Source organism: Asterias amurensis, chromosome 9 (genome assembly GCF_032118995.1).
Source record: "Asterias amurensis chromosome 9, ASM3211899v1".
Lineage (NCBI taxonomy): Eukaryota > Metazoa > Echinodermata > Asteroidea > Forcipulatida > Asteriidae > Asterias > Asterias amurensis.
In genome coordinates this window covers 14,288,583-14,305,813 of record NC_092656.1, presented here as the reverse complement: position 1 = coordinate 14,305,813, position 17,231 = coordinate 14,288,583, and the positions used below count along the sequence as shown (strand labels likewise).

Sequence of the window (17,231 nt, the reverse complement as noted above, 5' to 3'; positions counted from 1 at the left end):
GATCGACAATGACCCGCCGTCGATTTCACAAAACTCTTCCTAAATTAAGACTAATCTTAAGACTTAGGACGAGTCCCAACCCTACACTGTAGCATGCAGACCTTAAGATTAATCCTAAGTTAGGAAGAGTTACTCGTCCTAACTCGAGATAAGACAAGCCCTAACTCTTTGTGAAATCGACGGCTTCATGTACCCGTTTCAAAGGCTGCTTGTGTGAAGGATAGAGCTTTTCTTGCACTCGTCACTGTTTGTTGACAGGATTGTTTTTGCTATTTATAAAAGCATGTAACCACTTTGTTGAGGCCGCGGTCGCAGTAATAACACTATCTGAATTGCATTTAGACTTTAAAATGAGAACTAGCAAGACCATCAATTACTGGGAGGGTCATAGGTAAATGTAAACTTGTCATCCAAGCAAAGAACTCCTTTGTATAGGTACGCATTGATTGTTCCCATCAACTTTGCTGCGAAAGCTTCGTGCAGAATCTGGTTCTTGATATCATTAAATGTTTGGGAAGTTAAGCCAATAGGGATGCACGTATAATTTGTTCAGAAAGACAGAATTTGAAATTATTTTATGAATAATTTTATGATTGAGAAATCTAGCTTGATTGCACCGATGAGTCCGTTGAGTTATAGAGACCCAAGCAAAGAGTGTTAATTTCTACCACGTTTATGGGCAGATTGACCAGCTAGCTGTAGTGGTGAGATCTTTAACCCAAGGCGTTGGAAGCCCCCCCCCCCCACCACGAGAAAACGAGTGTCCCCTTCCTCCTAAACATGGAGATGTGACTTAAGACACTCGGAACATTAGGACTACTGGGGGAACTAGTAAGGCGTTATTCCGGACCAGTTCTGTGCGAAGACCTCAACGCCTGAGGTACCTGGAGTCTAATATCTTGAGAAAAACTTGTTCACTGTTGGCATTGTGAAAACTAGCGAAACAATCAACTGAAAGGGGCCCCATAGCCGGCTGGTGGAGAGAGAAAAAAAATCGTCTGTTAAACACCAATAATCGATCAGTGTTAATAGTTCTGCTAACATAACCAGCTTGTTCATTGAGGCTTCTGGGAATCCAGTCTTACCTCCAACCTAATTGTGTTTTGTAAACAAGTGCTAAATATTTCAAGAGCTAAACTTTTAAGAGATGCATTGAAATGTTCCCCTTTATAAGCACCGGAAACTATTGGTTATTGCCCAAAATAATTGTTACCATAAAAACTTACTTGTTAGCGACCAATGGAGAGATTTTGATAGTATAGAACATCATGAGAAACGGCTCCCTCTGGAGTAACGCCATTTTTGAGAAAGAAGTTATTTTTCACTAAAATATTTGAATTTGATTGCGAGACCTCAGAAGAATAGATTTCGAGGTCCCGAAATCAAGCATCTGGAAGCACACAACTTCGTGCGACAAGGGTGTTTTTCTGCTATTATTATCTTGCAAATTCAACGACCAATTGTGTTAAAATTTCCAAAGGTTTGTTATTTTGTATTGAGATACACCGGGTAAGAAGACTGGTCTTTGACAATGACCAATATTGTCCAGTGTCTTGAACTAATGAGCAAAAGTGTTGAAGAAAATCAACAAAATCAGAAAAGTTATCAAAATATTTAAAACAAATTGACGGATGCTGTTTGCATTGGAGCCTAATTGCTTGATGAAAACACATGGTGTAGCTTCATTGTTGCGTCTGAGAATCCGACGTCATAGGATTGCACCCTACCACGTGACCTTGGTAGGTGAAGCATAGGGCATACGCTATATGTTTATTTGCAGTGAATTGACCAGCTCATATCTCTTATAGGAACTTCTTGTAGAAGACGTCATCAGCAAAATCTCTGATAAAACATTTGATTTGTTTGAGAATCCATACAAAGTGAGTAGAATTTGTGTCTGCTTTTCATTTTCTTTTGTCTGTTTTCCTATATTTAGTGTGATTGCCTTGTACCATTATGCTACTGGAAATTAGTTGATTAATTTGTTTACAAGCCACTGTTCAATTTACAACTTATAACAGGTTCATATTTAACTGTATTTTTTTTAGATTTGGATATTTTTCAAATTTACAGCTTAAAATTGTCATTATGGTCTGTAAATTGCTCTCGAAATAGGATTTTAAAGCAACCAATTTTTGTTTTACAATTTTTTCCTTCAAATCGTGAAAAATATGCTGTAGATTTTACGACTCAATCTAATTTTGCTTTGCTAACTTTTTTCAAATTGGATAAATCACACGTATTTGTTGCATTATATCACACTCGTTGTCGTGTTTTAGTTTCAAGGGATACAACAATCTATCCCTTCCTCTTTTTCGGTTGGTTTTGAGCAGCAAAGGACAAACAAATATATCCCTTCCACTTTTCAGCTTGATTTAAGCACCAAAGGATAAACAAAACTATCCCCTCCTCTTTTTGGCTAAGTTTGTGCACCCAATATTGACTTTGTTCTCCCAAAGGTATTTTATGGAGAAAAACAGTATAGTTTAACATTTTGAAAACATCATCAAGAAAAGTTGCTATATATTACCAAAAACAGTACAAAACTAAACATTGTTTTTTTTAATTGTGAACCTGTTTATTTTTGGTTATTCTTGTCAAGTATCTTAAAATATTCATTATGGTCTGAGAATTGCTCTCGAAACAGGATTTAAAGCAACAAGTTTTTGTTTTACCATTATGTCCTCCAAATCGTGAAAAACATGCTGTAGATTTTACGAATCAATCTAATTTTGCTATGCTAACGTTTTAAAAATAGATAAATTCCACTTATTTTTTACAATATATTTTCTTGCTCAGTTTGTGCACCCGATACTGAGTTTGTTCTTCCAAAAATATTTTATAGAGAAAAACATTGTGAACCTGTTTTATATAAAACAAAGGGATCAAGTTGAAGGCCAAAAATCAGGAGATAAAGTATATCTTTTGCAAACAAGATTAAAAAAAATAATTCAAGTTAAAGAAACAATAAGTGTTTGTAATGCAAACTTTTTTCATTTTGCTTCTTTTGTTAACTGTTGTGTATTTTTTAAACCATAATGCTATTTCTGCTCGAGTTTTTATTCTGTATCGCTCTGAAACAGTGTCAAAGCGCAGTTAAAGGCAGTGGACACTATTGGTAATTAATCAAAATAATTATTAGCATAAAACTTTACTTGGTGACGAGTAATGGGGAGAGGTTGATGGTATAAAACATTGTGAGAAACGGCTCCCTCTGAAGTGACATAATTTCCGAGAAAGAAGTAATTTTCCACGAATTTGATTTCAAGACCTCAGATTTAGAATTTGAGGGTCTCAAAATCAACCATCTAAACGCACGCAACTTCGTGTGACAAGGGTGTTTTTTTCTTGCATTATTATCTCACAACTTCGACGACCGTTTGAGCTCAAATTTTCACAGGTTTGTTATTTTATGCATATGTCGAGATACACCAAGTGAGAAGACTGGTCTTTGCATTTACCAATAGTGTCCACTGTCTTTAAGTTATAAGTAAGTAACGAACAAAACGATCAAATAGAAGAGTTTTTAAAAGTGAAGACATGTTCAAAAGTGTTACACATTGCAAAACTGGGGAGGTTATAGTTAACAGTGACATTGGGTGTTGTCACATTTATTATAACAGATCAACATTTACATCAAAGGGTGTTAAAATAGCACAAAATTTCTGCACAAATAACAACATTGGTGTTATTGGAACACCTTTCAATTTTCTTTTTGATTCTATATTCGGTATTAACAACTCCCATATGCTACCAATTTAAACACCCCAGTTGTTGAGTTGCATTTATCAATATTAAACATGGTTCTGCAACACAGTCACGCTCAAAACTCTCAATTTACCCACACTCATTTATGTTTCGATTCGCAACATCAGAACAAATTTAGGTTCATGCAATTATAGTATATGATCTCATTTAATAGGATGATACTCATATGGCGGTCTTTTCAGTCCTTTATTAAGATGTTTTACCCAATCTCCTGCCATGATATAAACAGAGCGAATCTAATAGCTCGTTCGTATACAGCTGTGATGTTGTCAGTTTAAAACGGTAGCGCAACTGATGACATGGTTATTTTGGGAACAAAATATTTTTTTTGTTACAATCGACGAGTTAATGCAATTGTAATAATCACTTTGAATCCACGATATTTTAATATTTTATTTCAAAATATCATTGTTTGATTTTCATACAATTTGAAACAATATCAAAACGGAGGGCAAATTATGTAGGGCCTATTGTCCAGCTTGTGCTTAGAAGACGTACATTTCAGCGTGTGTCAATCTCATAACTCCCAATTCATGTTCGTCACAACACAATCGACTTCAGAGAAGGTATTAAGGAGAGATACATGTATTGTGTTAGACCTAATGATACAACTTGATGATTTTATGAAACACTCACACAGCATAAAATACAACATTCGAATCCACTAATTTAATGTTTTATTTCAAGATATTTGTTTGATTTGCATACAATACGAAACAATATCAAAACGGATGGCAAATTATATAGGGCCTATATGGTCACGTTACACTATCTTGCGCCCAGATATAAGAAGACGGGTACACGAAACACTCATAAATTTTCAAGCAGACTTCTTTTTCGACTTTATAAAATAAGGAAGTTGAAAACAGTCTTTTTGTTAAACTGTGGCTTTATTGATATTTCTTTTTAAACAAACTTGGGAGTGATTCTACTCGTCACTTTCATATTAAAAATAATAAGTTTCGGTTTGACAAAATTGTTCTACAAACATGGTTGCCAATTATTTTGTAAATCAGTTATTAAAATGGAGACGTCATACTTACATCTGAAACTTGCTGTGGTGTTCAGATCATTGAATCCAGTGGCTTAGGTACAACCAAGTACAAGAACTTTCTTAACTCGTTAAATTAATACTCGGTCAAATCTCTCAGCACGATCTGTTGTCAGTGTCTGTCCTTTGATTTATTGAAATGCTAATTATTATAACACTTCTGGACAGCAACTTAATACAGCATCATATGCCTTTTCTTTGATAAATTAGTCTAGAGAGGAACGTATGTTTAAGTCGTTTTACGTCATGTAAATGTCTAAGTTGCAGATTGACAAGGCGATGACTAAAATATTCCTGCGGAGTTTGACCTTTAATAATTAGAAACGCCACCCACAAAGGTTCTCCTTCACTTCACTCCACAAAACGCTCTTTTAATTAGGATATTACGCCTTTTATACATGAACAATAACAACATGTACATGTTATACATTGGTAGACTTGTAGACATATTTTCCCATTTTTCGAGTTGATACAACTTTGTTTACTGTTTATTTTTGCACCAACTCCACACAAGACGTCATATTTTTGATGCTCAGATTATACGCTTTTATTTGTCTCGACATTTGATGAACGTAATTATTGTAGAACGTCGCAACTAAAGTAATGAATACAATTCATGAAAGGTTCTAGAATTTGTAATTTGGAATCATACCTAAATATTTTGTTCTGGATGGTTCTTGAAACACTTTAAACTATGGTTAGGCCTACCACAATGATAACCCAATCTAGATTAACAATCGATGTAAAAGATAAGGGTTTTAGTGATTGCAGTTCTCATGTTGATGTTTGATTACGTTTTATGAATGAGGGATGGGTGGGTGTGAAGGAAGGACAACATTATAAGTTGTCCAAACCTATCAATAAATCATTAAGATTTGTGTGTATGAATGAGACATGGTGATCTTTCATGCCGTCTATTCTGCCGAGAAGTACCCATCCAAGTGTACACTGATGATCAGGTACGGTGAAAAACAGTTTTTTTTTTCATTAAAATAAAATTAGCAGAATGAGCGATTAATGAGGCGCATCGGAAGCGGTTTGATCACCGTCATTTCCTCCATATGCAAACTCTACATCTGGTTTATAAATCCAGCTGTGTGCGCATGGATGACAATAACTTCATAACGATTTATTCATATTATCATTCATATGGAACTTTGGAGGAAATCCAGCATAGCATCATACTATATATAGCTCCCGTATCCGTTTTGCGATTTGAATAACAAGTTTATTTCTTTTCGCCACAGCGATCATTACTTGATCACTTTACCGTATCGATAACATTAAAAATAAGATTTCAAATATAGGAAGACTTTTGAACCAACTGGGACAATGTTTGTATTGATCTTCCTTATGACTTGTAGGTTATAATTATTTACCGGTCCAAATAACGTGCAATATCGCAAAAAATTATATCATTCTTTTAGATGTTTGGAAGAAAATTTTTAATGGAAAGTTTGGGTTTGGTGATATTAACAGGTGTTTTATATTGATGGAAAATCAATTCGGTATGTGAATGAAAAAGCAAAAGCGAGGAGTGATTTGTGACATGAGAATGTAAACAACCTAGTTGGTAATGTTAATCGACCTTCTGCTGGGTTGACAGCTGCCCTAAAGTGCCTTGGCACATATGCGTAATATCTTATGGCAGGAAGTTGATGTATTACTTACAGTATATGTGATGTATTAAGACTAGTGAATGACAACTATTTCTCTGAGCGATTCTGTAAATCATGCAATCCAAAACATAGGATAATGCCCGCTGAGTGTAAATCAAGCACAGCCAGTTTAATGACATGTGACGTAACAAATGTACAAAGCTATCAATAGTTTACAAACAAATTTGGATTCGTAGTGTTTTGAACTCAGTTGTGAAAGAGGGTTTACATCCTTCGGATGGGGCGTTAAGCCGTTGGTCCCATGTGTTGTGAAACGCATGTAAAAGAACCAAGAGAAGGGGTTCGCCCGGTGTTCCTGGTTGTGGCTGCTTAATGCGCCGTAGCACCTCAATAAACACTTATAAGGTGCTACATAATTGGGTCTCAGAATTCATCACTGCAATAACCTATCTTTCTGAAATGTTGTATATACTCAGCGCCTTGAGTACCTTGTTTGGTAGATACGTGCACTATATAAGACCTCGATATTATTATATTACTATTATTACATGAATTCGTAGTTTTTATTAATTTCTTCCAGCTCAAAATGAAGAAGCACCTGACGGTTCTCAATGTTCTCGTTTTCATGATGCTCATAAAACACGCTCTCTGCGGCGGCCACAGCTCTTGGTACCGAAGCAGTAGCGGGAGGAGCTCAATGCGGAGCAGTGTAAGACTTCACGGTGGACGACAGTTTACAAGCAGCAGTGGCAGTACCAGCAGCATGTGTGGCGGTGCCTATTTTAGTGGCATGAGTGGGATGAGCGGTAGTACAGGCAACGAAGACATTAGTGCTATGCTGTCTTCTCGTCGGTACAAAAGCAGGACTCCCCCGGAGTCATCAGAAGAACAGCAAACCAACAGCAATGGAAACACTTGTAGCCTGACTGATTGTTTGCCGTACATCAAAACACAGGAGGTAATTGAGCTTAGCTGGTCGCAAAAACGAGAGGCCTTCTGCAAGACACCGTTCATAAATACCTGGCGTGATGCGGATAAACTTTTGCAAGCGTCAAGCACTATTCTGCACACTCCAATCGTCACACTCAATTCGGAACAGAAATCTAAAATCTTATCCCGCTATGGAAACTACTTCCACGATCCCGATCGAACGCCACCCATACCATCTACAACTATCCCACCTCATCATCGAGAGAAGCGTAGCTCTAGCGTCAGTATCTGTCCGAGAGAAGAGCTATGGGATCCACTGGTTTTGGCTCTTACCGATGACGATGAGCTTATTCAAGTTATACAGGTTAGTGTAATAGTATTTTCTCTAACTAAATACTATCAGAAATAACTCACTATGAAACAATAAACTGGGCTTCTCAAATCGTGTTGTCACAAACTCTCCGTGTGTAAGTAAGAATAATCATAACATGTGAAACTATATACAGCTAGCTAGAAACCATCCAGTTGCAGGAGCTGCCAACTGAGGGCGCTAGACGTAGACAAGATGATGCACTTGTCACATCTTTCCTCCAATAAAGAAATGAGTCATACAGTTCAAATAATATTGTTCATCCAAAGAATCTTAAAGAAATAGATCAAGTTCCAATGTTAGGTCCATCCATAGAATATTGTGGCTCCAGTGTGGTTCAGTTTCAAATAATGTTGTGTCTTCAAATCAAACAATCCGAGTAGCCTTTTTTATGCATAACAAATAAACACTAACTCAACTTTCTAACTTTTGTTATTTTCTCAAGCCTGTTCTTTTCTCAGTCCTGTACTTTTAGTAGGTTACAAAGTCAGTGAGATGTGAGGGTTGTTTCACTGTGCGTCCTGATCTAGTTGTGACCAAAGGTTGTTGTCCTGGGTCTTGTTGTGGTTCTATGTTCGCGTCAATGGTTGTTTCCTTTGTTGGGACATTGGCATCAAAGTTTGGGTTGATTGGACTGTAATCCTCTTTGGTGCTGCGGAGATCTCTGCGATTTCTTCGGTATGTTTTGCCAGTTTGGGTCATCACTTCATATGATCGCGGTTCGCTTTTCTTGCGGGTTACAATCGCTTTCTTCCACTCTACCTTGTCTTTCATTGGTCTGACTCGAACTGTTTCACCGACTGTCAGTGGGGGGAGGTCTTTCGCTCTTTTGTCATAGTGATATGCCTGTCGTTTCTTGTTTTCAGCGAGTTGTTGGGGAACCTTCGTGATAATCTTTGGCTTAAGAAGTTTGTTTGTTGAAGGCAGCAGTGTCTTGGTTCTGCGATTCATCAGGCGTTGAACTGGACTGCTGGACAGTCCTTGAGATGGCCTGTTGCGAAAATCAAGTAACGCTAGGTAGGGGTCAGCTTTGGCGTTTGCGGCTTTTTTGAGCATTGTTTTAGCCATCTTTACTGCTTGCTCGGCTTTTCCGTTGCTTTGCGGATAGTATGGAGAAGAAGTTGTATGGGTAAACTCCCAGGTCGAAGTGAATGCTTTAAATTGTTCAGATTTAAACTGTGGTCCATTGTCTGTGATTAAATTATCAGGGATACCGTGTCGAGCGAAGTTAGCTTTGAGCTTCCTTATGACTGTGTTAGCCTTGGTATCTTCTAGGTAGTCGATTTCCCAGAAGTTGGAGTAGTAGTCGACTGTGATGAGGTAATTCTTGTCCCCTTGAACACACAGGTCTGCTCCAAGTTTTGCCCATGGTCTATTTGGAATTTCATGAGGGTGTAGAGTTTCTTTCTGCTGCTTGGACTCTAGTGATCTGCAGATGTCACACTTTTGGATGAAGTCTTTCACCTCTGCTGTGATACCTGGCCAGTACAGACACTCTCGTGCACGACGGAGACACCCTTCAATTCCGAGGTGAGACGAGTGAATGCGCTGAAGCATACTGCTACGAAGGGATTTTGGCACTATTACTCTTTCCCCTTTGAAGAGAAGTCCATCCTGGATGCTTAGCTCATCTCTGATGTCAAAGTAGGGGGTGAGCAAGTTGGGGACGTCACGTTTTATTTCAGTCCATCCATTCAATATGGAATCTTTGAGCAACATCAGCGTTTGATCATTTGCTGTGTGCTGTTGTATGTCATTCAATCTCTGTGGAGTGATAGGCAGATGTTTAATCATGTTGACTGTTTCTAGTCCCTTTTGAAAGCAATCTTGCGGTTTCTCGGGTAGGTATGCTCTGCTAAGTGTATCCGCCAGATACATTTCTTTACCCTGGTGGTACGAGACCTTTACATCATAGGTCTGTAGTCTCATCAGCATCCTCTGCAGACGCTTAGGTGCACGATGTAGAGGTTTGAGAACAATCATCTCAAGTGGCTTGTGATCTGTCTGCACATTAACTTGGCGACCATATGTGAACTGATGAAACCGTTCCAGGCCAAAGATGACGGAAAGTAGCTCTTTCTCAATTTGAGCATATCTTGTTTCACAGTCAGTGAGGGCTCTGCTTGCAAATGTAACAGGCTGACCTTTCTGCATCAATGCTGCCCCTAGCCCGGTCTGTGATGCATCAGACTGCAGAGTGAGCTCCTCCTTTGGATCATAGTACTTCAGTACTGGTGCCATGGTTACCATCTTAGTAATGGCATCTACTGCTTTGTCATGGCTATCTAGCCAGCACCAGTCTGCGTCCTTTTGTGTCAACTTTCTCAGTGGCTCACAGGTAGCGCTCAGTTGTGGAAGAAACTTGCTGAGATAATTGACAAAGCCAATGAATCTTTGTAGCTCTGTCTTGTTGGATGGCTTAGGCATCTCTTGCACAGCTTTCACCTTTGCTGGGTCAGGTTTCAGTCCATCTACTGTGATGAGATGTCCCATGAATGGCACCTGCTTCATTTTGAGCTTCAATTTGGCTTTGTTTAGCTTCAAATTTCTCTGACGGCATCTTTCTAGCAGAGCTTTTAGCTTCATGTCATGGTCAGCTGTTGCTTCAGCCATTGTATCCCCTTTTCCGAATACAAGTATATCATCAGCTATGGTTTGAACACCCTCAAGACCTTCTATAACTTGGTCTTGTCGTCGTTGGAATTCCTCCGGCGCCGTGCTGATTCCAAACGGCATACGCAGCCATCTGTATCTGCCAAATGGTGTGTTGAACGTTGTCAGGTAGGAGCTTTCTTCATCTAGCTCAACATGCCAGAAACCATTCTTTGCATCTAGAACGGAGAACACTTTGGCATTGTTCAAGTCGGGAAGGATATCATCAATCGTCTTCATTGGGTAGTGACTTCTGTTGAGTGCTTTGTTCAGATCTTTGGGATCAAGACAAATTCGCAGTTTGTGTGGTTTGACAACACAGACCAAACTTGATACCCATGGAGTAGGTGTATCAACTGGTTTGACAATTTGTGTTTCAGTCAGTTTGTCTAACTCTCGCTTCAGCTTCTGCTTCAAAGCGATTGGCACACGTCTCGGTGGATGCACCACAGGGTTGACGGTTGAATCCACATCAAGGTGATATTTGTTCTCGAGGCATCCTGTTCCTTCAAAAACATCTGCAAACTCGGTGATCAGTTGCTCTGCTGACTTCACTGTCTGCATTGGTGGGGCAACATAGGCAATATTCTCATGATGAACTTCTATCATGCCCATCTGTTGTGCTGCTTTACTCCCCAGTATCGGTGTCACTCCTTCATCTTGTACAACAACAAAATCTACCTTGTACTTCTTCTGGTTCTTAAGGTTAATCATCTTTAGTTTGCATCGCCCAAGTGGAATCAGTGTTGTCTTGTTGTACATGGACAACACCTGCTTCGTCTCTGTGAGCTGTGCATCTCCTATCAGATGTTTAGGGATCACATTACAAGTTGCTCCTGAGTCGATTTGAAGAAGAACTTGTTTTTTCGCTATCATCATTTTGGCATAGATGTTTTTCGCGAATGATTTCTCCACTGTGTGGATTGTCTCTGGTATGAGCTCCATGGTCATGAGTTCCTCGTACGTTGAGTCATCGGAACTGTCGTCATCTGCAACTGCATAAACTCTCGTACCTTTCGAAAGGCATTGTTTGGCAAAGTGGTTCATCTTGTGACACTTTGTGCATTCTTTTCCATATGCCGGGCATTTCTCTTTCACAAATTCATGCTGTAGCCCACAGAATTTGCAGACTCTTCCATGTGTGGCCGCTTTCTGTCGTGTCCCATCACTACGTGCTGGTTTTCGTTGCCTTTGTTTGTATACAGCATGTACTTCTGTGGCTGCAGGTTCTTCCAAGGTTTTAATTCTTTCCTTGGATAGCTCTGATGCTCGACTTATGGCTAGACATTTCTCAAGGTCAAGGCTACTTTCTCGTAAAAGCCTTTCACGTAGATTGGAATCTTGTATTCCACATATTATACGATCTCTCAGAAGCGAGTCACGAAGTGTTTCGAAGTTGCAAGTTTCGGCCAGTAGTTTCAGCTCAGTAAGATACTTCTCTATGGACTCTCCACCCTCTTGATTTCTAGTGAAAAATCTGTATCTCTCTACTGTTTCGCTCTTTTTGGGATCACAGTGTGCATCAAACGCCTCCAGGACATCGGTAAGCTTTGATTCATTTGTTAGCCCAAGTGTCTTGAACAGCTCTCGTCCTGTAGTACCAACAAGATACTGAAACATCTTCACCTTGATTTGGTCTTCTTTCTTGGCCATTGCTAGGTCAATGTAAAGTGTAAGCTCTTCTCTCCACCTTTTCCATGTACGGGAAAGGTCTCTGACCTCCATGTCAAGGTTGGCGGGTGGCCTGATTCTGTCCATTTTCTTTGCACTGCAGTCAGACAATAATTATGCTCACGCACAGAAATCTACCCAGGTACTTACTCCCAAGACTTATACTAATCAGCTAAATCATGGAAGGGGTCAGACCCGTCCCCCAGGATCAATAACTATACACAAACACAAAAATATCTGACTACTGCAGCAAATAGATCATAAAGTTCACTTTGTTCCTTCCTTGTCTGACGAAGTTCTCCTGGACAGTTCATGTGGTTCTTGATAGTTATTTGTTTCTCAATTTCAACAAATTATTTCTAGAGTCTAGCTGTACTTGTGACAATTTCTAAAGTAAATCTGTTACCTGGTTAGACGATCACTTCTTCATACCATACACACACACCTGGAGAGCACATGTCATGAGTTTCCAAACAATCACTAATCAGTGCAGCCTCGGTCAATTTCAATGCCTTGCCTTGTGCTGTCCTTTGGAAATCTTCTTCAATGTATGGACCAAATACACGATAAACACTTCTGACACCATGTAATAGTATTTTCTCTAACTAAATACTATCAGAAATAACTCACTATGAAACAATAAACTGGGCTTCTCAAATCGTGTTGTCACAAACTCTCCGTGTGTAAGTAAGAATAATCATAACATGTGAAACTATATACAGCTAGCTAGAAACCATCCAGTTGCAGGAGCTGCCAACTGAGGGCGCTAGACGTAGACAAGATGATGCACTTGTCACAGTTAGTTTCCTCACAGCGTGGTGCCCTATAAACCTTCAGGCAAGTTAATGGCTGACGGCATTTGTGATGTTCTCTTGGTGCAATATCATTTATATCACTACGTGACCGTACCCCACTAATACCTGTTCACACAGTCATAGACGCCGCTTCGTAGCCGGGTCGTAGCCAACAATGAGCGGGGAAAAGTCGTAGTGGGAACGCCATTATCGCACAAGCAGCGTGGTAACATCGTGGTGAGATCTCTGCGGTGGTCGTAATAAAAGCGCAGCACCGTCGGCAACCATTTCTAAGTAGAAAACCGCTTGGACGGCATTGGTTTTGGTGTAATCGCCAGTAATCGTAGGGGCAGTGAGTCAGAAACACTTTTTACGTAGAATTAGTAAAATGGGCGGAGTCTTCAATATGCCAAATTGATGATTTTGACGGCGATCATACTCCGACTTGATTTTTTTGAGATCGGGGTGATTGGCACGATCTTCGTAAAGGTCTGAGTGCTGTGTGAACAGGGGTATAATCCAGACAGTAAACTACACAGCTGGAATCGATGTTAAGTGTGTTTAAAGGACCCAGGAAGGTTCTCATCGTTCAGTACACTTCTTCAACCCCAAATCAGTGAATATGGGATTTGTTTTAATCAAACAGCAAAACATCATTTATTTATTTAACACCAAGGCGCGTGGGCTCCAAGAAAGGCTTTTGTTTTTTCCCCTCATCAATTATGCCTCAAATTGGCTTAAAGACACTGGATACATCTGGTAATTGTCAAAGACCAATCTTGTCACGTGGTATATCTCAACACATACATAAAATATTAAACCTGTGAAATTTGAACTCAATTATCGTCAAGGTTGCGAGAGAGAAATGGAAGAAAAACACCCTTGATGCACAAGTTGTGCGCTTTCAGATGCTTGATATCGAGACCTCAAATCAATTCAAATCAATTAGTGGGAAATTACTTCCTTAAAAAAAAACTACGTTACTTCAGAGGGAGCCGATACGGACAATGGTATACAAATATTGAATGGTTCAGAGTTCCATTTCACGAGGCGAAGCCGAGTAAAATGGAGCAGTCCACATTTTACCGAGCGATAGTGTTCCTTCCATTCCACGAATTAAAGCCACTCAATATTTGTTTTATTTAACTGACATATATATCCTTGTCATTTGATGTATTTCAAAAGTATAACATTATGAAAAATCACACAAATTACTGACAACCAAAATTCATAAAAGCGCCGCGTAGCGGCAACAATGCACAAATCGGATCACAACATTGGGAACAAGGACGATCCTAACTGTTGAATGGAAAATGCTACTCCCCATGGGCGAATAGGTCTTTTTGATCGCCGGTGCGGATGGGAGTAATAGTGTATGTCACGTGAAATAAGTTCCACCAATCAAATGACAAGGATCTGTATGTCAGTTATATAATTCATACTATCAACAGGTCTCCATTGCTTACTACCTAGTAAGTATTTATGCTTACAACTATTTTGAGTAAATACCAATAGTGTCCAATGACTTTAAGATTGCAACACCCAGACCACACGCCATGTTAGTTCATTACGACAAACATGACTTGATGTCTGGCTTCCAACCCCTCCCATCAATCTCCGAGGAGTTCAGCCCTTTTTGATTCGGATACATCACGTGAACTTTTTTTTAAATGCTCAAAAACGGCAAGTTCGATGATTGATTTTTAGGAACCGTTCGTTTTCATTCCTGGAACACCTTTATCGGAGTCACGTTGTAGTGTAGCCCAAATAGCCCAACGTAGCCGGTATGTCCCTTTCATGTGAGTCAAAGAAACCTGCCGATTTACGAAATGATGAGTGTTTGGTATTGGTTTGATTGCTTTTTAGATCGATGATGCCACGCAATGGATCCTGATGGAAAGGTGTGCGCAGACTCATTGTAACTTCGTATCAAGCTGTCAGTGCACGCACCACACCCGTCTCGTACGTGCAGCCGTCATCAGTTTTGACCAATCACAGGTGGTGGAGAGATATATCAAAGTGTACTGTTGTATTGGACAGATATTGTTTTAAAATCACTTTCCGGTCAGCATAGAGGTCAATCACAAAAAGACCCGAAGGCTAGGTTCAGTAACAACCGGGAGTTTTTAGAGTGTAGAAACACTTGTCGGTTATTTATTTTAAAGGGACGGCTGAGGTAGGAATATGGAAAAACAACAATTGTGGAAATAAAACTAGGGTACTCACAAAGATATCATGCCAAGTTCATGTACTTCCCTTTTGTTTTCACTGTATAAGTCACTTCACGGTCGTTAGCCTTATAATAAAGTGTATGTTTAGTAACGTAGTATAAGTATGTAGGTGCAAATTCAACTAAACTATTGATTGTTCACTTGGGCTGGCTTAATTAGTTTTCAATTCAATGTTTTATTACCAGTCAACTTTCGCAGAAAGGGAAATGGCAAGCTCTTCTTACCTAGAGGATAAAACATAACACTATTTCAAAATATGACATTGGTGGTACCCTTTTTGTTGAACTGTTTCTTAGGGCACTGGACACTTTTGGTAATTACTCAAAATAATTGCTTGCATAAAAACTTATTTCGCGCAATGGAGAGCTGTTGATAGTATAAACTGTTGTAAGAAACGGCTCTTTCGCTGAAGTAACATAGTTTTTGAGAAAAAAGAAGTTTCTCACTAAAATATTTGAATTGAATTCGAGACCTCAACTAAGTTCTCGATCTCAAGCATCTGAAAGAACACAACTTGTGCGACAAGGGTGTTTTTTCTTTTATAATTCTCTAGCAAAATCGACGACCAATTGAGTTCAAATGTTCACAGGTTTGTTACTTTATGCATATGTTGAAATACACCAAGTGAGAAGACTGTTTTTTGTCAATTACCAAAGGTGTCCAGCCGTCGATTTCACCAAACTTTTCCTAATGTAACCGAGTTGTAAGGAAGGCTACTATACAGGCAGTGACAAACAGACGGATGTTGAAGTTGAAGTATTTTTTTATTAGTGTTTATTTACAGTTGATGGTGTAGCTCATAAATACAAAAAAACGACAGTCAGATCGGTTCTATCTGGAAGTTAAGAAAGAACCAGAATTTAAATTACACAAATTGTACATATCTGACCAAGAATCAATAAATAATAATAATTTAAATACAGTGAAATAAGGCAACTTGTAAAATAAAAACTGAAACAGAGCTCTTCTTTACTCTAAGTATTTATAATTTTAGGAACAACCAGTTTTAGTACTAACGAGCCACTCAAAAAGCTCGCAAATGTTTAGATTGGAACAAAGGAGTGAAAATAACAATAAAGCTTGACTAAGAGAAAATTACAACAAGTGGGTTCTTCGGCATGATTATTCTTGATCCCATTCGGATACCTGGATGCATGAACTAAACAAATTATATAACTATTCTCCAAACTTCTCAAAGCCTTAGTAAAATCAAAAAGAAAAAAAAAAACTAAATAAATCTTACGCCAAGTTATAATCACTTTACTACTTCCCAAGGTCTTAGCTAATTCCAAGGAACAAATCTTGAACCAAGATATCATGTCAAGTATTTGGAATATTGCCAATGGGAGTCTAAAGATGTTCGTCACAAAATATACGGAGGGTGCAAGTAAAACCTAGAGTAGCACATAATAAATAATAAATAATTTTAAGCTAAAAGTACTTACGGGGATCTTGCTTCTTCTCACTCTTGCCTCCGATAAAGTTGGGGTTATATTACCCACGGCTCACAAGAATATAAAATTGCCAAGCAGCCCGACGACAAATATAGGTGTGGCATCAATGTACCAAGATGCGAAAGTGTTCCCGCAGGTGTGGCATCAATGTACCAAGATGCAAAAGTGTTCCCGCTAAACCACTTGCTATTTCCCAAGTACTATTTTTGGTATTCATGGAATGTCTTTCCATGAATACCCAAACTGATTGGATTATGCAAAGTATTTACAAAGCGCAAAGCAAACTAAGGAGGCTTGAAATTATGCAAATTAAATACGTAAACAACCAAAGAGGGCGCTATAGCATGCAGTTGTTGGACGCATGGCGGCGCTGCAAAATAGTCCTAGTGTATACAAATAGCAAAACTCGCCGAGTGCGTCGCGATCGCAAGTGCTATAAATGATTATATACATGGAAACAATGAAAAGTAAGACAATAATTATGTATTTACAAGAGTGCCTGGCAGCGAAGATTTATAATAGAAGTCTGGCGGGTCACACTTACTTAGGATTAATCTTAGGACTTAGGACGAGTTCAGTTCCGTATATGAAGACGTTAGGACGCATTGAACCCATCCTAAGTTAGGACGGACTACTCGTCCAAACTCGAGATAGGATTAATCCTAGTGTTTCGTGAAATCGACTGCAGTGC

At 39.0% G+C, this 17,231-nt stretch overlaps 1 protein-coding gene across 1 annotated transcript; it reads left to right on the top strand.

Annotated features, from left to right (window-relative positions):
- Nucleotides 1-1,783: 1,783 nt before the first annotated feature.
- On the top strand, nucleotides 1,784-17,153 carry LOC139942152 (uncharacterized). The gene is made up of 3 exons (XM_071938883.1): nucleotides 1,784-1,880; nucleotides 7,019-7,732; nucleotides 14,722-17,153. The coding sequence occupies exons 2-3, from the start codon at nucleotides 7,025-7,027 to the stop codon at nucleotides 14,905-14,907; spliced, it is 894 nt and encodes a 297-aa protein (XP_071794984.1). The 5' UTR covers nucleotides 1,784-1,880; nucleotides 7,019-7,024; the 3' UTR covers nucleotides 14,908-17,153.
- The last annotated feature ends 78 nt before the right edge of the window (nucleotides 17,154-17,231 follow it).